This window comes from Cuculus canorus, chromosome 1 (assembly GCF_017976375.1).
Source record: "Cuculus canorus isolate bCucCan1 chromosome 1, bCucCan1.pri, whole genome shotgun sequence".
Lineage (NCBI taxonomy): Eukaryota > Metazoa > Chordata > Aves > Cuculiformes > Cuculidae > Cuculus > Cuculus canorus.
The window spans coordinates 142,188,572-142,213,407 of NC_071401.1; the positions used below are offsets into that span (position 1 = coordinate 142,188,572).

Sequence of the window (24,836 nt, forward strand, 5' to 3'; positions counted from 1 at the left end):
CCTGCCAAACCAAGCTGGTGTTTTCGAGGTACCTGACTGCAGGAAGCTGCGACTGTTTAATAGACACTGCTGCGCCTTTATGCAGAGGGAGAGAACAAAGAAAGAAAAGGATAAACAGGGGAGACTGGAGTCTGGAAAAGTCTGGTTTCTTCATAAAGCTGCTGCTTCATGCTGGACTCCTCTGGAGGAGAAGGGCTGGCAGCATCTTTTGCCTATAGCTGCTGTTGTGCTATCCCCCACTCAGGCCACTGTCAAGTCTACTGGAGCTGGCACAGGCTCCTCGGTCATACTGCTTTCTGGCTCGAAGCAGTCATTCAGGCTCTTTTCTGTCACTATAAAGCAACAGAAAAGGTCACAAGGCTATTTGCTCTTCTGTTTTCACTTGGTCTTTTGCAGGGAACTGTAAAGTGTAAGCTCATGTTGTTATCCTTTCAGATATCATTTTAACAATCCGCATGGTATCAAGGGGCCTGCCTCTATGCCAGACCCCTCATCAATCCTTACCACTCACACCAGGGACATCCAGCCTGTGTGGCCCTCCTCATGCTGTCCTAAACCGAAGAAGATGAGAATCACCAACACAGCCCTCCCTCATTCCCACGGAAGCACTACAGTACCTTGTGATTTTAAATATTCTTAGGAGTCGAACACATCTTAACACCGAAATGCCCAGTGGTGACATGATCTTTGTCTCAACCAGAATTGTTTCCAGGATTCCTCCACACACAATGAAACAGTCAAAGCGGTTGAAGAGGGACACAAAATAGGCCTGAAGACCAAGGCTGTACATCTTCAGCAGCATCTCTGCCGTGAAAAGAGCTAGCAGCACCTTGTTGGCAGTGTCTCATGAAAAACAAACAGAAACAGATTAATGGAACTTAGTCAAAAGATCATTATAGATAACCATTAGCCCTTGACTGTAAGAAACCCCTTCTGGTATCAGTCTGAAAGGTTAGCCTCATGTAAATTTAGGTCAAAGCATGGACCTAATAAGTGTGGGCATCTCATTCATAGAAATGTTTTACAAAGATGCATATAGCGATTCTTATGTATTGCACCTACAGCTGTGATGTATTACACAACCACGCAACCTCCATGGCAGAGACATGCCTTCCTGTGCACAACCCCTCATCACACTTGTCATCTGCAGATAAGAGTGGGAATAGAAGAACTGCTGTGCTACCTACTGTTGCTTAATTAAGCCTTTCAGCTGCTCTCACCTCCAGTAAGGATTCAACTGTTCTACAGACAGAACTCTACAAACCATTCTTCCTTCCTCACCCCTCTGGTAACTAGAATTTATCATAACCATAATTTCAGCGGAAATCTTGGAGAACTTGTGGCTCCCAGCACCCATCCAGAAACTGGAAATCCAGTTGCTGCAAATGCATGTTTAACATAAGATCTTCATTTCACCAACATCCAGTGGATCACTGCTTTGGCTGGAAATGAGGAACTTATGTTTCCCTGAAAATTCTCCCTTTGTAGGCAGATATATTTTTTTGTATTCTTTATATCCTCCACAGACAGAGAACTATTTGTAGCTGTCTATGCTCCTTTTATATTCTGTGGTCTAATGCATCAGCTCCTCTCCCAGCCCCTCTTTTTGACGTTGACCACAATAAACAGAACCATCAGTCTCTCCTCACCTTGGACCTCAGTGAGCCAGTCTGGCTGGTTGTAGTGTTCAGAGGCAATGGTAAGGGTGTTGAGAAACACAAGGAAGATCACCAACCAGTAAAAAACATTGGACTTGACAGCGGCACGGCACTTTCTCCTGCAGAACCGATTCCATCGGCGCCAGTAGCGGCTTGAAAAATTGGAAAAGGAAAAGTTATTTTCAGATAGGGATTCCTAGGTTATTGCAAATCTCTGTCAAGAGAGACTCTAGTCTGATTTATTGTTCAGAAGTGGTAGAGGATAACTTCAAAGTTCACCCTAAGAAATGATCTCTTATTCTCATTTGAGTTCACAGTTGTGATCATCCTTCTTTTAACTACAGGACTAAAGTTAGTACTAAGTCAATTTGCAACATTCAGGGGTGAATAAACTTCTTCAAGCAATGTCTTAATCTGATTAAGACATCTATCACAGCTACCCTGGGAGGTTTTTTAGTTCCTACAAAAATTCTTTGTGTATTTAATGCTTGTTACCTGCAATGGGACCTGGTCCTGCCTCAGGATAGTCAATGAAAAGATATCCACTGTATACCATGGACCTTTGGATTAAGTCCTTGGAGAGCTGAAGTCAAATAAAATCTGTGGAATCTTCCTAACAGTCGGAAATGTTCAAGACTAAGCCCAACAGGAGGGCTAACTCTGAACTGGAAACCAAAACACAGAGGACCTCAGTGTCTCACCTTCATGCCTGGAACTAAGGATACCATTTGCTAATCAACAGACCTTTTAAAGTCTGTCTTCCATGAGCACATCCCCTTGTGTCACTGATTTCTCAGGGTAATTACTAACTACAGAAGATATTTAAAGCTAATTACACACCTCCTACTCTTCAGAATTTAACTTGCATAGCAACCAGTTTCCAGGCAACACTTGCCACTGTATAATAAATCTAATAGTTTTATATAGATATTATATACGTATATGTATATGTTTGTGTGCATGTGTAGAGGGACACACATACATAAACAGTGCAGGAGGAAAGAACTTTTTTTAACTAGTCTTCTCTTACACATGATTTCCAGTGATTAACTATGGCTCTGCTTGAAGTCAGGGTTCAGCATCAATATAGACTGAAGCCATTGCACAATGGCCAAGAAATCTGCAATGTTTTAACAAGTAATCAAATCCAGGCTGTTTTAATTATGCAGTTAATAAAGGTACCCAGTCTAGCTAGTATGAACATTTAATAAGATTTGTGTGTTTTGCAGAGGATTTGGGAAAAGAAATGATCTGGAAAAGTTTCAAAATGGGCAAACCACTTACGCATTCATGTTGTCGTTAGGGTCCTAGCAATCCCACATACTTCTGCACGTACTTTTGTGCTAATGTGTGTACACGTGACCATGTGATGATACAAGAAAGTTTTGCTTGTGCTTGCAACTTCACAAAGTAAGGAAAAAAAAAACCCAATAAAAAGGACAAAAAGCAAGTGTTGGTTTTACTTACCTAAACTTTGATTTGGATATCCGATGCCTGAAAGATAAGAATTGCCATTAAAGTTTCTGAAGCTGTCCCATACCTCCCAGGCTTTTATGAGAATAGCAACAGACAGAGCCAAAGCTATGCTCAGTTAATTTTTCAGATTGCTGAATCTCTCCTGAATCCCCTGAAAGTCAATGTAAGCATTGGGCAAGGCTAGAATTCCCTGAGAGACAAATCTTGTTGTTTGGCAGGAGTCATGAAGAAGTCATGCCGTGATGAGGTTCTTCTGCCTACAGACACCAATGAAATAGCTTTTCTCCTGGGTGAAAGGCTGGTCTAATGTTAGGGGAACTCTACATCTTCTACCAAATTTATTTTACAAGTATGTTTCTTTTTTCTTTTAGTCACTAGGTTTTTTCCTTATATTAAAATATGTATGACTCTATACAGACAGACTCGTTGCTTTTCACACATCACCTGTCACTTCAGGATATATAAGCACATTATGGAACCATAGGAAAAATAATTCATTTTCCCAGCAACTGAGGGGAAAACAGTGCATGGTGGATATTTTAAACTTAGATACTAACACTTATTCTTTATTATCTATGTAAATTAGTTTGAATTCAAAAGCGTCAACACATTCTGTTGCTATCAGTGATATTTTAGGAATTAAGTATTCCTGAAAATTTGGCCCTGTTCCCACTATATATGTGTTTAAATACTGAATTCCAGGCACTTGGATTTATTCACCTAAATAATCCCATTAGCCTTTTATGAGAAGTCACAGGTAAAGCTAGAGGTAGACCTCAATTCTCTAACCTCTACCTTGCTCCACTTGACATGTCCTATAAAGCCTTTGAACTCTTTGGCTGTCTTTTGGTACATACATAATGGTGCACAGACAGAAATAAAGCTCTGTGGATGCAATGACAGAAGTCAGAGATGATTTAGGAAGCTGCGAAATCCACTACGAATAGCAGAAGAAATGAGAATCTGGGGAGTGACTACGAAAAAGATATTTCTGCTGGGTTGAAGCATTTCTTAAGGCTCCCTCTATGATAGGAAAGGGATTCATTGTTTACAACTGTCAGCAAAGGTCTTACTGTACTGGCTGAAAACAGATTCACTGTTAGAAGACATGGGACAAAGTAATTCTCAAAGCATCTAACACTGCTTTCTGTAGCAGTCTTAAAAATGGTCATGTCCCTGCTTGAGGACATCAGTCACTGACAAGTAATCAGTGATGGGTCAGTTTCCTTATGTGAAAGAGATTTTAGCGAAAGGAACATTTCACCAGCAGATGGTCCAAGCCAAAAAAAAAAAGCCTTTGCACTGAATACATCATTCCTGCTGTGTCACAGGCAGCTTGTCTAGGCCACATACTAAGCAGCAGTGTGGTTACAGACACATGCAAGAACTCTTTTGATAAAGAAGAAATGATGCACTGGTTGAAAAGAACGTTAAATTATGCTGCAGAGACAAGGCAAGCTTTAACAAGGATGATGAGTGAAGCACCTACAAAACACATCCTTAATGCTGTTACCCTAACTTCTCGCTGAGAATTCTTGCTTGATAAGCACTACCTACAAACTGTAATGGATCAGATTTGCAGGCAACAGGAAAGAAGGCTCAGACAAAGAAAGAGGAGAGAAAAAAGAACAGAAAAATCACAATGAAGGAGAAAGCTGGGCACCAAAAAGAAGACAGTGAAGACTTTCATAGGAAATGGTTGAAGGTGGGGGAAGAGCAAGAGAGATACCATGGGGAACCTGTCTGGTGGAAAGTGAAGGACAGGAAGTGTGAAGTCCTCTGGTGACTGCTCTGGCTAATTGTTTCCCAGTAAGGGAGCTGTGTGACATTTAAGGAATCTTTTATTTATTTAAGCAAAAGAGATGTGGCAGGTGTAGTACTCATCATGCATGTGATAATTATATCTTTGGAGCATTACGAGCAGCAGCCAAGTGCATTCAGTGCTCCCACAGGTTAGCTACAGCCTGCCCCCCCCGCCTTACTGTTATGGCAGAAGGCTTTATCACATGTGGGTGTGCTATATATATAGAACAGGACAAGGAAGGAGGAAGAGATTTATATTTAGAGGCAGAATCCAAGAGTGAAATGGAATTTTGGAAACATAAACTGCACAATAACTGATTCTGAAAACATTATGCCTGAATCTGAAACACAGTTTTCAAATGACCCTTATGATCAAGAATCTTCCGTCTTTCAGAACCAGGGTTAACCACATCACATAAAAAAAATGCCTTTATGGTGTCAGTAGGAGCTGTCAAATAGTTTGGATCTGGGGCCTTGCCATAGCCTCTTTGTGACAGTCCAAACTGGCTCTTGCCATGGGTTCAAGGTGGACTAGATTCTCTGCTGAGTTCAAACACAGATCTCTTGTATCCCTGATGTCCTGGGAACTTTATGTTATTGTGAGAAAGAGAGTGTCCCCATTTGTGTCCAGCTCTGGAATGTCTTGAGAAACTATTGTTTAAAATCATGATATGCAAGCCTATACAAAACCACTTCAGATCACTACTGATTGTTTTTATCATAGGAACCATGTAACTCAGATTATCTTTTAGAAAGACAAACACAAAAATCAGACCTCTACTGTTTCACTAACTGTTTTTTAAATCTCTAAAACTCTTCAAACCGTATGTAGTTACGTACCACATACAGATAAGACAGTGAAATTACAAGATTTTTACCAACATAAACTCAGGACAATCAGCATAATCCAAATATAGCAAGATATCTCACAATCCGAGAGATAAAGTCTTCATTTCTCTGTTCATGGTGGACACCAGAGAAGATAAACTATGCATTTGTGAAGGATGTGGCACTGTTGTATAACGGGGATTGCAGATTTTGTATAACTGTACACAAAATAAACAATTCTGGAAAAATCTCATAGTCTCCAAGCATGACAGAAAGACCACATTACAGTTGTTTCCTGGGTGTAGAAATTACTGAATATGACCATGAAATTATCTGGCATGCTGGTCACAACTACTTTTACACTGTATGATCCTGCCTATAGGCAACTATCTTCACGAGGACTTACAAAAGCCCTTGGATACTAGTAAAAGCTCTCAGAAAAGCAGTAACACAGAAATTTACCTTCTATGCCTCTAGGTTATGCACAACTTTGGGAAACATCCAAAGAGTTGCGCTTGATGAATCTTACAGATTTTAGAATTGTAAGAACACATACTTTGTATGGTACCAATTCTGTTTTGGTGCAATACAGTGCATTCATGCAGTTACTGGTCAAGCAGCACAATATTTTTTCCATCTCTCCGTTCCTGCTGATGACATTGCATTGCTTCTAGTCAGGATGCTGGCATCCCTGAAGAGAGGATGCCTGCCCTAGGGTCCTTTTCCCACATATTACTGGGGTAAGAGCATATAGTGACATGACATTTTCAGGAATGTATGCTGCATTCCTGGTAATCTCTCAGTCAAATAAAGTGTTAGGGCTAAGTTCTACCCTCAGCTATGCCTCTGCGATTCACGCTGAAGCAATGAGCCTCCATCCTTCTGCCTGCTAACCTCTGCACAATGCAATTAACACTGGGGAGCTGTACAGGGACGTGCAATTACCATTTATCATTCCTGACCATTACTTAAATGCTACGAGCAAAACAAAACAGATGATTGGCCCTGGAGAACTTATGTTCTGCTGTGGACTGAAGTCCTCCTGCTGAAGCAATCACTGAATTTCAGGAGAGTCCACACAGCAATGTCTTTTTCAATGACACAAGTCAAAGGTGATTTTTACATTCATGACCTTCTTGCATAAGGACTCAAAAGCATGCTGACCTGATGTGAGTGACACTGGTTTTAAGAGAAAGGTGGTTGTTGGCCAGCAGCAGTAAGAATCTACAGAACATCCTTAAGAAAACTGGATCTGTCTAGCTTAAAATTGAGCTGGTTTGCTATTCAACAGGCTTTCTTACAGACTGAGACAATAAGCCAGCACCTCAGCCTTTAGTGAATAATCTTGCTTTTCCCCGTGGCAAGTCACAGGCAAGGCCTGTCACAGAATCTGAAGTAGGAAGATAATTCCTCCTCCACAAGGGCATGCTATTGTCCTTTAGACACATATCTAGAGCCGACTGTGAATATTAAAAGCACCTTGCTCATAATAAATTGGGGAGCTGTAGCTGAGGCTGACACATAAGGGTCCACCCTGTGTGTTTTTACTGCTGAAGTCAGCGGTGGTTTCGGAGCTTTTATTAGACTTTTCTTACCACTGCACCTCATGTGATGGAGACTTTGGTCCTCACAGAAGAAGGCTATCTTACTAGGTGAAAACTAGCAGCGACTACAGCATACCTGCAAGGAAATCAACTCTTTTGCCTTTACCACTGGCTACTACACTGATCACCACAAGAACTGCACAGGAATTATGTTCCCAGACAGAAAGCACCAAGGGAAAATCACTGACGGTTGAGCTGCCAGGGAAAGCTTCCATTGTTCATGTTCTCAGTTGGAAAGCAGTGTAAGTCGTTCATTTTATTTTATCCTGTTTCATTGTTTTAACCCTCTTGGGTGGAAAAGCAATGGAATTGTCCCCAAAATGTATGGAAATCCAGGCCAAGGTGAAAATGCCAAGTGGCTTATTGTTTCTGTGAAAGCAGATAATTTTAAGCTCTCTTTCCCTTTGAGCTCAAGTGCTTCACTTCTCTATTGAGGTTCTATGGAACATTAGTTTACACAAAGGTCTTTTTTTGTTAGCTAATACATATGTATAAAAGCAGGCTCCATTATAGCACTCCAGAGCTGTATGGTTGTATTAGAAAATTAACATTCTGGTTGTATTGGATGATTATATATGCTGACATCCTGCACAGAACAGATTACTACTGATTATGAGCAATAGCCTGTCCTCAGGAATCTGAGTCTTGCACAGCAGTAACCATAGAGGCTGAGGGAAATTACTCACTCTCGGGAAGTCCTGGGTAAAAGATCCTGCAAATAGGAATCAATTGCTACTAGTTCTGGGATTATCCCAGTGATGCTTATTGCAAAGGAAACATGTTTCTTTGTACCCAGAGGTAACATGTTATTAAAGCTGTGACATATCAGAAGATAATTTCCAATTCCAAATGTTGTCCTTGAGGATAAAAGCTGTTGTGTTTCTCTTGCAGGGCTGATGCCAGTGCAGAACAAGGCAATACCGTGATGAGGATGACAGACTATGGAAATTGTGTGACACTTTTCAATGTCCTGTGGAACCTTACAAAAACCTGTTTCAAAATCAGATGCCTGATAAAGCTAACACCCATCTCAGAAAGGGAATTACTCCTTGCCATGGATCTCCTGATGGCAGCAGAATTATACCAAGAAGGAATCTGAATGAGGTCTTATTTTTGGTTTAGGTGTAAGAAACTGGATTTACACAATAAGCAAAGAGAGATTAGGTGTTAGATCCCTCCTGAAATTCTTTCTGCTGGTTTGAAGACTGGCATTGCTCCAGACAGCACAGCTGATGAAGGCAGTTTCTAAAGTATGGATACTATAGAAATAAAAAGCTTCTCTGAGACAATTCATCAGTAGGAGATAGCTTGTCTTTGAGAGGTACTCTCCTGATCTCACACAGCATATGTCTCTGTGGAGCTGAGAAAGGCTGTCAGAGACCTCCTTTTCCAAAAGGCATGCATGAGCCTGGTTTCTCAAGCAGATCTTTCTGTCACTCACGGATCCAGCCTTTCAAAACGCTACAGCTTTTTATAAGAACAGAAAGAACAGCCAGTAATTCCAAGTTATCTTCAATAAAAATGCTTTTCCTTTCAGTTCCTGGGTACTTTTTTCCTTTCACCATGAGCATATTCTGATGGCAAGGTCAACCTGTAGCCGCTGTGGTGGTGATGGGGTGGTTAAATGACCTAGCATCCTGATGTTACTAAAAAAATAAATATATTACCTTTGACTTGAAATCTCCCTGTTGCTTCAGTTATGTCTGGTTGCAGCTTGCCCAGTGCAGTTTCTGCCCTCTGGGAAACAATATGTTTATAGCAAGGCAACGAGGACTCATGGCCACTAGGTGACTTTAGCAGGCTGGTAAAAATGAGGGCTTATCTGCAATAGATGAAACTCAGCAATCGAATAAAAAGCTGGTTGAGCTGTTTCAACTGTAAAAACAAAATCCGGAGGGCAGATGACTGCTCAGAAGTCTGCGTCTAATCTTGAACTAGACTAATAAGGGTGGTATGACTACAATTATTAATGATTATTGAAAGTCACTACTATTAGATGAGGAACTAATCTGAAAAGCACAACAGACTTCCTACAGAAGTTATATCTATCACTGAACACCAGGACAAGTTCTCATGCTCTTAGTCACGTTCCAATGAATGGAAATACTCATTCAAATAAATTCTTGTTTACATTTTATATGTTCTAGCAAGAATATTGGTCTATGGGAGGTTTAAATGACAGTTCAGTGAGAAGACAAGGACTTAATACTTCTTGAAACCAGGAAAGCTGTTTTCTCTCTGCCTGAGTGTGTGATGCACTAACAAAACAAACCAGAAATTATTTTGAACCTCATAATTAAAGGCAGATCTGAGTTTACTTGTAACTGAGGAATCTGCAGCTCCACAAGTTTGAAACAAACACTTTGTAAAACCAGGAAGTGTTGACAAAATTTGTATCTCACTCCAGAATTTAAAACATAAAAATACAGCCATTCATTTTCCTGGCTGAAGGAGCCTATCTGTCTCTTAGAGATGAAAAGCAATCTGAGTGAGGCCTTGAGGATCTTAACTGTCCTTGGATAAGAGGTAAAAAAAAATCCTTCTCAATCACAGACTTCATTTCCCTGTACTACACATCACCCACTTTCAAATGAAGTGGAAAGCGGCAAGGAAATTGTTTATCTCACTGAATTTTGCAAGTCTTGCTCTGGTGAAACTTAGGGCCCTGTTTTAACATTTAATGTATGGGAAGAAGAAATTAAGTTGCTCTGTTTTCCTGTAATTTTCCTATGTCCTCTTACTTAAAATGTGTTGGATGTAGCCATCACTTCTCCTAATGTAGTGCCAGACCACTGTACTGCCATTCTCCTGTGGGCACATTGGGCTATTTTAAGTAAACTCCAATCTAAGACATGATTATGTTTAAAGTTTGGTTTAACTTCAGCTCTCCTGGCCACATCCCAGCTAAGATAATTATGTTCTTCTTGCCAAAATTCCCCATGCAATTTCAGTGCAAAACAAGCTGTCCCTCATACATCTCTTTATACACTTGTGCCCTTTGGTTTTAAACATCTGCCATATTTTACCTGGAAGGTGACTGAACTCTAATACTGTGAAAACAACCCCTGCATTTCACAGTTCAGTACTGTTCACAAAGTGGTTTAGGATCCTTTAGGATTAAGAGCATTAAATGAATGCAAGCTGCATATATTAAATATATATGCAACTTTACAGTAACAGTTGCCATAGTTGTTGGCTCCATGTAGAACCAGGGGATTCACCGTTGGGAACCATAACTGCAGAATAGAGATGGTTCTCCAAATTGGATTCAGCTGGAAGAAATGGTCACATATCCAGCTGCTGCTTCCGGTAACACAACAAGAGCACAAGTATCTTGGTGGGGTGCTAACAGGAGGGCTACAAAAGACTCACTGCTGTAAACAGATCTAGCCTGGTTCCTTCAGAAAAGAATTCATAATCTAAACTAACATACCAGAGCCAGCAGGTAGGCAACAGCAAGCAGGTGAAGAAAAGCCATCACAGATAATTTCTCCTCGGGTTTGTAAGCAACTGGCTGATGCTTACAGGAAAGCTGATTGAGTTTACAATGTATTCCACATATCACATCTTGTAACGCAGATAAGATCTCCCCTTCATCAGTTTGTAGAGGAGAGGGCCAAGGGCATGTGTAGGAGATACAATGAAGGTTTATGAAGTCATGAAAGTGATAGATAAGCTGAATGTGAAACTGTTGATCACCAAATCTCGCAGCATTAGAAGTAGAGGACGTTGACTGCAAGTAGTAGTAGATCATCTTAAAACACATACGAGAAACTACTTGTCTACACAGCAGGTAGTGAAGTTCTGGAACTTATTTTCAAAGGAGACTGTGAGGACAGACAGCTGTAGTGGGTTCTGATAAATCTCCAGGCAACAGGTCTATAAATCTCCACTAAAGGCAAAAAGCAGAAGTGTGCCGTCTAATATCTCTAATCCAATAAGCACGAATTTGGGAAGAGTAAAAAGGGAATGGAAAATAGGAAATGGCCTACGTGCATAATATATATATATAGGAAATGTGCGATATATAGGAAATGTGCACTTGTCATCCTGTCACTGTCAGGACCTGAGCACTGGGCCAGCTGGACCACAGGTCTGACAAAATAGAGCATTTCTTATGTACTTATGATGAACATTTGACCAGCAATGAAGAGCTCAAGGAATCCTCAAGGAGAGGAGAGAGTCTCAGAATATTCCAGCATGGTAGAAGCTGTAGCACTAATACGCTTAGCTTGTTCTTCAAGGAAATTTGGAGGGACTAACATATTCCCCCATAGCATAACGTCCATTTTGGTTCAAGTCATGTGAAAGGGAAGAAAGGACTCTTCTTGTCTATTTTTGTTGTCTGTGATGCTAAAAAATATACAATATAATATAGTATTCCATAAGTGCCATCTCAAATATTGTTGAGCATCTCCGTTAACTACAACGGTGAAATTTCAAGGAGACATTACTCTCTCCTAACTGCTGTCACTGCAGTATTGTGTTCAGTGTTTCAAGGGTGTAATTCAGGCTGCAGGGTGGGAGTCCTCACCCATGTATTTCTATTACAAGACACTGTAAAGCAGACAAGAATGATTAGAGAAATTAAAATAGACCAGTCATTTTCAGTTTTTGGTCTGCATATACTGGATTTGATTATCTACAATCAAAGAGGAATTTTACAATAAGAACACTGTTATCCAGCATTTCTTCTCTTAGCTATTATGCAAAACCACATCTGCTTATCCTGGGCATCCTGTTCTTTATTTACATCTATGTAAACCCAGAGGATCTTCACTAATGTCTAGAGTGAGTTCACATTGCAATTAAGATAAGAACCAGGATAAAATAGATCTTCTGCACTTTCACACATTGTGGGGTTTCCTTCCCTGTAAAAAGCCTGACTTTTACCCTGGCTTTAACCCACCAAGCTTAATCCAACCCCTACATACATACATCTGCGTATATGTACTCACGCTAGCCTAGCACCGCAGTTTTCGCCTTCGATATCTGCTCCAGGGACGTTGTCTGTGTTCACGGACTCAGTCTCACTGGTGGGCATGCTCACTGTAAGAGTCGAAGGGAAGAAAAAGAGAGGGTTGGCCATTAGAACCTGGCACATCTATTAGTGAATCACATGAGTGAAGGAACTGGCTTCATGAAAAGACCCTCAGCTGCAGCTCCTGAGGATTTAAGCAACTTGCTGAGCAAGTCTAGCACCTCCCAGCACAGGCCAGGCTGGGCAGATAGAATTCAGAAACACAAACAGGTTATTCAAATGCTCAAGAAAAGGGAAGAAGCAGCTGCCTCTTTCTTTCAGAGTCAGTTCCTGGAAATTATATGAATGAGAACCATTGAAAATTAGACAACCTGGCAAAGCCAACAAAAAAGCTTTTGCTTAATTCAGTGGAACACTTAAAAAAATTGCCCCTTTACTTCCACCAGACCAACCATCTCACTGCCCTCCCCAAACTCTTGTGTGATGAGTAGAGTGCAAGTTAAAAGTGCCAGACTGACAGGTATCCAAACAGCTTCTGTCAGCCTGATAGCAAGTACCATGTAAATAAATATTGATGGCTCATCTGTCATATAATAACCATTAATATGTTTCAATCTTACACTCATAGATTGGACCTACAGGGATAAATGGGGAATTCAGACTCTCCGACCCATTCAGCTGTTAGTATCAAAGCTAATGAATATGGACTATGGTGGAGATTTCACGTTGACACTCACCAACTAAGAATTGAGCAGAATCTCATAGGCTTTTACAGAAGTATCACAAAACAAATATCAAACGAAAGCAACCTTAGGTGTGAACCTATCTTGTCTGGAATCAAATATCTGTTATGTCTTCTATCTGTTATCAAATCTCAGTATTTTATTTGCTTCTACAGATCCTAAAAAAAAAAAATCACAATTTCCATTCCACCATTATCTCCCTGCTCCTATATGAGCTTTAATAATTCCTTAATTTATAATCATTCAGCGTAAGTTAGGACAGTGGATAGGATCTAGTATGTGTCCTCTTCCTTCCTCCCTGCTTTTCAAATACACAAAACAAATGAAAAAATGATACTTAGAATAATGGAGAAGTTAAATAGATCTCTTAGATGCCTGGTGTGTATATACATATTTCAGATGAGACTTGAGAGCATGCACTATTAGCTTCTAACAGCCTCTAAGAATACACTACTCAGTACTAAGAATGTATCTCTTCTTGGGTTCTCAGCATAAAAACAGGCAATGCATAATAATTAGGTTCCACATTTCAATTGGGCAGATGTTTAATGGGCCATGGAACCAAGTCTTCTTTCTGAGGCTGGAAAGATGTCAAAAGGTTCTTCCAAAGAGGTCTCAGGTTCCTGCTTTGAAAGCATGATGGTAAAAATATGCCTCAAAATGAATTCTTTCCTCCATCTCGTCACAAAAATTCACATGCCTACAAGTCTTGGGAAATCTAAGGTTCTTGTGCTGTATTCTTAGGACTACATGAAATAACAGACTTTCTAGTACTCTTAACATAACTATGAAATATTGTACTCTAATGATTCCAGTTCCTTTACAAAGACTGGATGTTTTAATAATCTTTTCTGTTTGGAAAGCCAAAGAAAGGAATCAGCTGAATTCCTGTTTGACGCACATGAAACAGTGAAGTAAGCTGTAAGAAAAAACAACATTCATAATTAAAATTTTCAGTCCAGACTAAGTCCTTCAGGAAAAAAAGCCCAAAATGCTGATATTTTGCAAGTCATCTTTGAAGATGAGGTAAAGCACTTTCAAGACATATTTGAGTTTATTTGCAAATGGAAAACAACTTTGAAGACATTAGCAAGAGATTGATTTGCAGAGCAGCTCATTATCTTGAGTGCATGAAGAAGACACTGCACAAGCAATAGAAAAAAAGCAAGGCACGCGCATGCAGAAGTATACAAAGATATATCATATGTCAGCCTGTATAGAGATATATAGACACTCACACACACAGATATACGAAGTGTAGACACAGAGTGCAGTGGAACATTACCATGGGTTTCTGTGGAGTGACTAAACCAAGCAAACTTTCCTTTCTTCTTATCAGGCAAGCCAGCTGGAGTGCCTCCTTTCACAGACAAGATGGTCAGTGTCAAGTACCAGGAACAAGACATCAATAGAGAACATGCAGCCAGTGACAGGCAAAAGAAAAAAACAAGGAACTCAGCTTACACATGACATCCACTTCTGACTGAAAACTTCATCATGTGAATTAGAAGTACAAAATTAAAACCAAAGGTATATGGAAGTATGAAATATTATAACAGATCATCAGAAGATAATTTTTCCTTGCTTTCTGCTCTTTTTTATATCTGACTTCTGAGAACAGAAGTTGTTGAATTCAAGTTTATGAGTAAAACTCTTTTTCCAGTGATATCAATGGCAAAATTAATCTTTTTTGGCTGCCTGACCTACTGAAATTAATGAGACTAAGTCAATCACAATTTTGTCCCCATGTTATCTCCTGACCCTTAGGGTCAGAATCTGGACTAGCCAATTTTTAATTATGTTCCTTTGCTTCCTTCCTGAACTGCTCCAACATCTAGAAAACCTTTTGAAACTGTCATTGCTGCTAAAGGAAAGTTGTTGGGGTAATCACACTTCTGTCTTTGCCCATCTCACCAGATACACAACCCTCATCAAGCACCCAGAGGTATACTGCCTATACCAAACCAGGACGCCCCTACAACATATCTCACGATTTCTATTTCAGTTTACATCTGGCACTTGCCCTTTAATGTCCTCCTGCTGGATGGCTTTTCATGGCATTATTTAATGTTGGTCCTTTACCTATTATGCACAATGGTCCTCAGTCCACACAGCTCAGATGTGCATGCGCAGAGCCCTAATCTTAGTACAGCAGAAAGACAAATTAAAGTGAGGGATGCAAGGTGCAGCAGCACATGGGCTGAAGAGATTCCTTTGGTTCAGGCTAGCTTGCTAGTACTAGCTCACAGGCATTCACTGATGGAAAAAGTTGAGGACAATAAAAAGTATTAAGATGGTATCAAGTATAAGAGGAATCGTGGCCTAGAAGTAAAAGGTCAGGACAGACAAGAGATTAGGACTGTATCGCGCAGTGTGCTATGCACTCAGTGGGGCAACCGACTTATTTTACCTGGCACCTCACATCACCTTCAACATTAGGTGATAACCATTTGTGCAGGCACTGAGGTTCATTTAGATAGTTAACAAGTCCTGAAAACAGAAGATGTCGCAGAAGAGGTGTGTATAAAATGGGGCTGATTATGAGAGGAAGTAAATCAAATACTGCCCAAATGGTTTTCTTATCTGACTCAGTTCTCAGAGACATAGACCTTGCGCCCACACCCCGGCTCCAGTCTAGAAACAAGGCGGGCATTTTTTTCAGTCTCAGTAATTAATTACTGGAGCCATGTACCGAGAATGCTGGTGCTAAATCCACCACAGGAATGTTTTAATCAGGAAGAGATGTTTTTTCTAAATGGTGGGCTCCAGTCCAGACCAGAGTTATGTTTAGGACGATGGTATACAGAGTATGCCATCTCACTGGCCACTTCCTCCTTGTAATTTTGGGAGCTGGGACAAAAGAAAAAAAAAAGAGGCAAATACACATTTCCTCCTACTGGGGGACAGATGGACTCAGCAGTGGAAATCTTGGTGCCCTGTCTCCTGTGCCATGTGTGTTCAGTGACATAGGCACTATTACAGGAGAGGTTCTCTTGTCAGCTTTGAGAAATCCACCACTTATAATCAAATGAAAGATCCCCAAGGGGGCTTGGTTCTGCCAGATGTAGAGGGTGCATTGTCTCTCTCTGAGCCCCCCTCCCGCTGCACCCCCAACTTCCCAGCTTTCAAATAAACCATTAAATCTTCTAAATACCACACACTTTGCATTGAAAGCACTTCAATGTCCAAAGTGCAGCATGGGCAAGGCAGTAATCAATCCCTGTGCATACTATGTGACTGCCTACATACACCCTAAGGTATTAGGTCAAGCAACTAAATATCCCTGTTGTGTATAGGTGACTTCTTGACAGGAGAGAACAACTCTGCATCTTCATTCCTCCATGCAAAGTAACAGGAGGCTGTTAAAGGGTAAGGAGACATTTCCATCAGATAGTTTTCCTTTGCTGGACTACAACAGGAACAGCAGAGCAGCCAAGTGGGCAATGAGTACACAGAGTGAGCAGCTTGCTTCAACCAAACTGGTACAGCGAACCACTAACAACGCAGGGCCCGGTCTCATAGAAGACATTACATACTTTGCAGAGTTATAGAATGGTTTGAGTTGGAAAGGAACTTTAAAGATCATCTATTTTGCCACTCCTGTCATGGAGAGGGACACCTTCCACTAGATCAGTATGCTCAAAGCTCCATCCTACTTGATCGTGAACATTTTCAGTGATGGGGCATCTATGAATACTCTGGGCAACATGTTCCAGTGTACCTGTTCCTGGGGCAAATCCCAGTGGCTTTGCTTACACGTCAGTATCTTCTTTTTTATTTATCTTCACATCCATAATTCACTCTGGTTGATGAAATCTCCCATTAGTTACACATATTTTCTCTGGGTAGCAGAGCAGAGCATTTTTTTTAAAGGGAAGTGAAACAACTTTTTAAAGGCCTTCAAGTATCTAATGGTTTCAACAGAGGGCAAACCACAAGGGCCAGTAGGTTTTATACTCTCTCTACAGTTGCTTCTGAAGCCTTTCCACTTCATACATTTTGCCACATCTCACATTTTACCACATCTCACATTTTGCCACATCTCCAAATGTAGACTTTTTTCTCCTGGACTACATAAACCACAATTTTGCATTACTTGCGTAGCATTCCTGCAGCGACCAAAGCAACAAACAAAACTATGTAGTAGCTTCCTTAAAAACAAATCTGAGATACTCTATCATTGAGACCCACAGACAGAAGTAAGAATAGTTTACAATCTGCACCTGGCTAGAGAGAGAGAGATGTGTGAGACCCTTTGAGAGCCCCTGTTCCACGTCTCTGACGCGAAGCATTGATACCAGCTCTACACTTGCACTAACATAAGCCCCTCCTCCAATAAAAATGGATGTGCCCCAGGGACGTGCAATGAATTATTAGATGGCAGGTTGCCAAAAGACAGCCAACCATTGAAACAGAAAGTCGGCACAAGCAAACGCCCTTCTGTGTAGCCCTGAGATAATATTTCCTTAATACACTTGAAGATTAGTATTTGCTCCCAGTTCAGAAATATCATTGCCACTGTTGCATCTCTTATTTATGACATTTGTGGCAGCTCAGCAGTGGAAGTAATTCTAATACTCAGATTTATGCCCACAGATTATATAAAGTTGCCACACTTGTTGCTGAATCTCACTTTAATACTGAGTCAATTTAAGACCAAGAGAAGATTATGCCTTCACAAAGGCTGTGCAGCTCTACAAACATAGATGAAGTATAAACTTTTAACAGATTTTAATAGGACGCATTACTACATGAGTCTGCAGATCTGGACATTAGTTTTAGAAGCGGTCATGTCAGAGGCTATTCACATTGTTTGACTTCAGATGGCTGTTGGAGTCAGGCTACAGGGGCAGACTGAATCCTATCACAGGTTTTCTGAATGCCATACTGACGTTTCCCTCAACTGTATGGACAGGATGGGCATTTATCTTATGCTCTTGTGTCAGGTGCCTGACTTGAAACAGTATGACTATCCAACAGTACACTCACTCATATTGAAGAAGACCCATAGTGAGTTTTCAGATTAAGAGAAGTAACAACATACTTAATCGTGTTTTCTAATACGCTCACTTAGACTCCAGTTTCTCCAACACTCCAGTTTCTACTGGTATTGAATTACTCTGCAAATATGGGTCTAAATCAATTCCTCTGCTCTCACTGATGTTGAGGTCAGAAGGACCTGATAGCACTCCACTGCCATTTCACCTTATTGTGTTACCTCGGCCACATGACCAAGCCTTTCTATTCATCTATTCATTTTCTTTAAAATGGGGATAATAATTCTGCACTCACCTTGCAAATCTCTCTGAAATCTGCAGATGAAACACATTACAATAAGCGCTAAGTACTATAGCTATTACTGATGCTAATGTCTCCCGAGTGGGACTCTGCAGAACTATAAAGCAAATGTAAAGAGCAAAGAAGTCCTGTGAATTCTCCAGCTGGGATTTAAGATTTCTTTTTCTATCAAGCACAACAAGAATAAATTGCAATATCCAGGCTGCTTCCTTTAACAGAATGTGCATTAACTGAATGACTTTTTCTCCAGTAAAAACCCTGCTTCCCATGGTGCCTCTCATGCCCATCATTTCATGAATGAGTCTATGGGCAGCTGTCAGAATATCAATTGACTCATATTTTTTCAGTAGAGAGCTCTCATTTTAATTAATACATGAATATTGCCTAGCTTTCCTCTTCTCATTGCCTGTTTTGGAAATGCTGCACTCATTCATCTTATTCATTAATTTAAATAAGATACAGCTATAATTCTGTACGTGCATACAGTGTCTTGGGAACAATCAATGAGTATGTCTTAAATGCAAGCAGCATGCAGAAAGTAAACCGTGCAGAGGTAAATGATTAGTTTTCTGTAGACCTGCTGATTTTGTCAGGAAAATATGCTAGATATGACTGGGGAACTCTTTTGTGTTTTCTGTTTTGAAAAGGAGTTCTGCAATAGGAAGCTTCTACGGGACCATTGGAAAGGAAACTTGAACTATATGTAGGGTCTTGGTGGTTACATACCTCCCAAATTTAGACAGAAAGCATCAACGAATCTAGCACAGTAAAAATTATTCAGAAAAAAAATGAAAATACATGGAAAATGCTTACCAAGGGATCAGAAACCAATGCTCACACAGACAGTGCTATACACACAATATTACACTAAATACATGTAATATATACACTTTGCATAACATAATTTTGGGTTATGTAGAAATGACTGCAAGGAGAGAGTGCTTGATTCACAATTTTACTTAAGGTCAGCGACAGAATCTAGGATAGTGATAGAACACCATAAAATGATTGCCAGCTTTATCCACTTGAGTCAAACAGAAAAAGTCTTTTGGTAAAATGACTTTCTACCATGAACCAGTAGCAAAGTTGCTGCAGCTAGTATGGAGTAACTGGTCACTACAGTACAACCAGGCTGAGTATGGGACTGTGTCAGAGAAGACTGATGCAGTGTAGCACTCTTTACTGAATGAAGCAGTGGAAAGTAGGAACACTGTCAATACTGAGATGGAATGTCATATCGTCAAATGTTTCATTCATAGATAAACTATGTAATTTACAATATAAATCACAATGTATATCTCTTATATATGAAGACTTGTTTCTACATGTCCTTCTCCCCTTCCAGAGTGTCACCACGTGCACATAAACATCCTATGATGTCAAAGGGATATAGCCATAGGCTAAGTGAGTTTATGTAATGCACAATGCAGAACAGGAGAGATAGCCATACGTACCAGTTGTGCAGACTTATGGTTAAATAATCTGTCATTACCGCATATTGCACACCTATAAATGCGTTACCTTGCCAGTAATTACAGGGACTTATTTTAGTATAAGAAACTCCTCAGCTACTTTAAACAGCTGCTATTTTTCTTCTTTTTATAGCAATATTGACAGTAGTATGCAGCAGTCCACAAGTATTTGTTTATTTCAGCCGATGAGTGGAATGCACATTACACAGACGATCACATAATGGGTACAGTCTAACTCCTGGTCCTGCCAAGGGATGCCCTTTGTAAACCTCACACATGTTCTGTTCTGGCCTTGAAAGGAAGAACTTAAAAACCTCTTCACATTTCCTTCCTGAAGGGCAATACTATTCTTTGCCTAACCTGTGGTATCTCAAATGTCTCATAAGCACAAGATGTAGGATTCACCCAAAAGCAGGCTTTCTCTAAAGGTATCTAACTCTCTGCTAAAAAGGACAAACCAAAGACTCTCCCCTGGGCAACTGGTTGTATTGCTGAGCAAATATCTAGGTCTGTGAGTCCATCCACTGTTGAGTATCTGCCTGCAAGTGCATTGGAAGTAACTCTCTTAATCCCTGTGGCTAAAGAAGAACAGATGGGCTGGGTCACAGAGTGACAGAGCTGCTACCTGAACAGATCTTGAAAGATGACTCTCTCCTGGACTGGATCCTCCTATGACATCCTAAACCGGTTTTCTTGTCTGATAAATGACTTAAATTATTTGCCTCTCTAGTAACAACAACTAATGTGCCAAAGTGCAAGGCATTTACTTGCCAGATGTGGTTTATATAAGTTTCTGGTGTCAGCCTAATACTTTTTAGCAAGTTATTTGGTCCCCGAGATAATTCCGAAGCAATTAATTAAAAAAAAAAAAAAAAAAGAAAAAAAAAGGATAAACGCAACAATTGAGGATCTATGACTCTTTCAATAGATTTTTGTGATGGTGAACAAATCACAACAGCATGTTCGGAATGGCTCTGCAAGATTTCTCTGTCATTCTTCTTGAGTTTTAAAGAGCAAAGTTGGACAAGCAGCAGCGCCATCAAATGTTCCTGAATCTACCCCACAAAATGATACATGGGCACAACAAGCAGAAGCATCTCACTTGAAAATCAGAAGGATTCTATTATCACAGGCTGGTCTGGTAGGCACCTTGAAATGGGGGCATGACAACTGCAAACACTGTAGATAACGTACTGGGAAGTGATAAACATCGATCATGAGCAAAATAACTAGCCATAAACAAAGTGCCCTCAAGACTGTATAATCAATAACCGTAAGAAATAAACCTTCCTGCTTTGATTGCTTTTGTCCCCCTAGTAATCATGCTGCTGCTCATATTTTGCTCACTAGCATTACTGTTAATGAAAATAACCAACACATAAGTTTCAAGCACAAATATAGTTTTAAAGAAGGCTACGCCTTCCTGGTGTTCCCGTACAAGGAGGAACTTCCATACCCGCCCACCCACACAAATATACACCTCGGTGGTGAATCAGTAACTTTGATGAGGATCTCTCCTTCAACAAAAGCATCTTTGTTCTTTCAGTTCACAGCCCTGTAAATCCATCTTCCCTGCAGAGTCCAGGAGAAGCAAAAAAAATTACAGAAGTGAGTTTCAACTTGATCTGCTTAGGCCATCAGAAACTCTCTGGGGAGTGCTGCTTGCCACCTAGATTGCTAAGCTTCAAAGTGACTGAGATGCAGCTCCAGCTGTTTTATGACACTTCTGTCTGTCCCAAGCTATTTCAAGGTAGGTGATGCTTGAAAGTTTGGTGAGTGGCCTACAGTTTGTGAGCTATTACATGTAAGAGGATATGTGAGGGCAGTAGAGACTGTCTGGACAGTGCAGTGTATGGGGAGTCATACCCCGGTAGCTCGCAACGGAAATCACTCCCTGAAGGAGCTCACACAATCCTGCAGCCAGGGAACTAAGGATTTGTGCCAACAAGAAGGTAGATCTCTCTGAGGACCATGTCTGGCACAGATGGCAGCAACTATTCTCCTGGAGGCTGGCGCTTGTTGGAAGAACATCACAAAAAAAAAAAAAAAAGGAAAAGTGAACGTGAGGGAGAAATTGGGCTGAATTATTTCAAAGGACAGGCAAGGGAACTGGGCAAAGGCTGGCCACAAGTGAAGGGGCTATGGGAAAACACAAGTGACTGAATATTTTCATCTGAAATACTACTCCACAAGCTGAAGGAGTAGTGTGTGCTTCCTGCATGTGGGAAGACTTAATGTAGAGTCAGTTCACTGATGGACAAGTACAACAACACATATATGAGATCTAGGTCACTCTAGAGCCAGGGTTGTGTGAAAGCACTGGACCCCTGTAGTTGCATTTATGGATCACACTGAATAGATTCTATTCAGTTTCATGATGTGAAATGGAAATCACCTCTCCTATTCTGAAATGTGCATAGAATTCTGTTTTGAAACCCTCATCTGTTACATTTCTTCTGTGCCTAGTAAATAAAGTGCTCGTAATTTTGTGTGCTGCTCCTTCATGTGGTGTTTTTCAGACAGGTTTGCTAACATAATGACTAGTCTGATACTAGACACTATTACCACAATATCATATGAGTCAGAAGCATGAGACATGCTAGTGGGGCAGGCTGTGCATTACTGTGCAGCCAGGAGAAGAGCAAAGAATTGAAAAGTTTTGCCTTGAAAGTTAGCTTGTCAAACCTCTAATTAAAGCCCTTACACCTCTTGTATAGGGTATAGAGAACAGGTCAATTTCCCCAAGCCAAAGAAACAGGCATTTTATAGTGGCCCTGAAATAATAGATTCCTAGTTTGCAAATACTTCTAGTGTGCAGGAGGGTGAGGGACTGATAACAACAGCTTGAGCTAAGCTTAGTGTGGGCAGGTGTTAAGCAAGCTTCCCTCACACATCTGTGCTAAAGCAAGTCATTCGTGACCTGGCATAGCCGTGTTATTCTGCTCGTGGTTCTTTACGCAGCAGATAATACATTTACATTTTGACCTGCACATCTGTGAGGATCCATGCAACTCTGCCACTACATCCTTGTTCTGATGCTTAATCTGTCTGCTACTTCAGCTTATGGATATTAAGGTAGTTGGTAACATCCTGATCTCCAGTTACCCCTGTGTCACCTATCCTTGAGTCCCCTACAAGACCTCTATAGTTTGCAGTTAGAAGGACATGTCTTGGCTGCAGTCCTTCCTGAAGCAGACAAGAACTGAGATGCATCATACTGTGGTTTAGGAACTTTGTAAATGGAAATGAGGATGTGAGCAGCACTACAAATGCCCATGAGCCCTAAAGCTGAATTTGAATTTAGGCCTCAAGATCCAGAAGGCCAGTTCTCTATCTGTTGACCCATCTCTACAATGCTGTTAACGGAAGAGCTGCTGTGATCAGCAGGCAGATTCAGTGCCACGGCTACTTTCAGCTCAGTTCCTCAGCTGGAAACATCTTCCTTCCTCTGTCACCTCTCCAGGCTTAATGTTGTTCATGAGATAATTGAAATGGAGAGAACTGCTTTTCTTCCCAGAAGCAAATACAACTAGAGATTTTTATCCTATTAGCAGACTGTTGGAGTGGATGGGAAGTTTCTCGCCCAATAAGCAGAAGTGAGTGAACACAGAATGAGAGCATGACTGTTGCTCCGTCAGGGTTGTGCCTGTTCTGAGGTCTCGCTGCAAGCTTTCCAGGCTTCCCGTCAAACTGCTGAGAAGGGCTGAGTGCCATTCACACTGCCAGTTCTCAGCTGCACCAGCACTGGCTATCATTTCAGTAACATATATACCAGTTCAACTGTGTAACATTGCCCAGACTCCTTGTCTCTGAGCTCTGCCACAGGAACATCCCGCGCCTCCTGTCAGCTACAGCTCATCAGACTGCTTCACTGCACTGCCTTCACAAAAGCAAGGACAGCTTTATAACCCCACTTGCATTTAAAACTAAACACTATTAGCTTTGCCTTCTTGTGTGCTTGCTTGTGAATGGATTTAAGAATGACAGACTACTCGAGCCACCTTGCAGTCAGGGGCAGGAAAAGCAGAGGATGTAACAATTTTCTCAGGAGACCTCTGCTAATACAGCTCCTGCCTCCCTCAGCCAGTCCTGGTCTCTTGGAGGCGTCCCAGTTTGACCACATCTTACACAGAGTTCTTGATCTGGGTCAAGGAATACAAGGTCTGGGCCTCAGTGTTTATCTTCCTGCACACGAATCTTCAAGGTATACTAGAAAATACATCAGAGAAGAAAAAGAGAATGATAGATAGGTCATGGCGAATACACACTTAGACTGAATGGGAAAAAAGCTCATACCAGAACAGTTTCTGTTACAGTTGATCCTTGTATCTACCAAGAACACTTCTATGACATTCAGCTTATAAGATCCACATTAAAGGTCCAAGTTGTACCATTTTTTTCCTATGTCTTTGGACTAACCACACTCAGTTACCTTTTCTGAGGCAATGGATGACATTTTTTGACATCCCACCTAGGATACACCCTTCCAGCTATCGCACCACAAAAGTACAAACCCCAGATGTTACATTTTATCTGTCAGTTCACAATGGCCTTGGGTACCATGAAGTGTCTAAATTGGCATTAGATGAGTATGTTTAGGCAGCTGAATTCCATCAATTGTTTTCCTGTAAGAAAGGAAGTACATACACACACACTTTTAATCTGGGTATATACACTGTCAGTTATATTATAGCTCTGATCTTGGCTGGCATTAATATAATACCACTAATTCCCACCCCCAGCAGTTGTTTCTAACTCCAAACACATGCTCCCTGTCCTTCAACTACCAATACTGAACACCACAGCCTCTCTCCTGACAGTTCTTTACACCAATTTAAAAAATCCTCGGGTTATCAGCTGCTTTATTCTCAATGAAGAAACTCTTAAAACTTCATCTGCTCTGATAACCAGTTTTTAAACACTGATCATGGTCATTCTCACTGACTTCAGCAGGAACTGCAGAGCACTCCACA

The 24,836-nt window shown here is 40.8% G+C and overlaps 1 protein-coding gene across 23 annotated transcripts in view; it reads right to left on the bottom strand.

Moving 5' to 3' along the window:
* The window catches only part of CACNA1C (calcium voltage-gated channel subunit alpha1 C), a 481,236-nt gene that overhangs the window by 107,943 nt on the left and 348,457 nt on the right, over window positions 1-24,836 (bottom strand). For all 23 annotated transcript variants that reach the window (XM_054055220.1, XM_054055139.1, XM_054054621.1 and 20 more), the window contains exons 10-13: window positions 12,328-12,418; window positions 3,126-3,152; window positions 1,650-1,810; window positions 618-843 (exon numbers count right to left, since the gene is read on the bottom strand). In XM_054055220.1, the coding sequence (XP_053911195.1) occupies window positions 618-843; window positions 1,650-1,810; window positions 3,126-3,152; window positions 12,328-12,418 (505 nt within the window). The remainder of the gene's footprint in view (window positions 1-617; window positions 844-1,649; window positions 1,811-3,125; window positions 3,153-12,327; window positions 12,419-24,836) is intronic.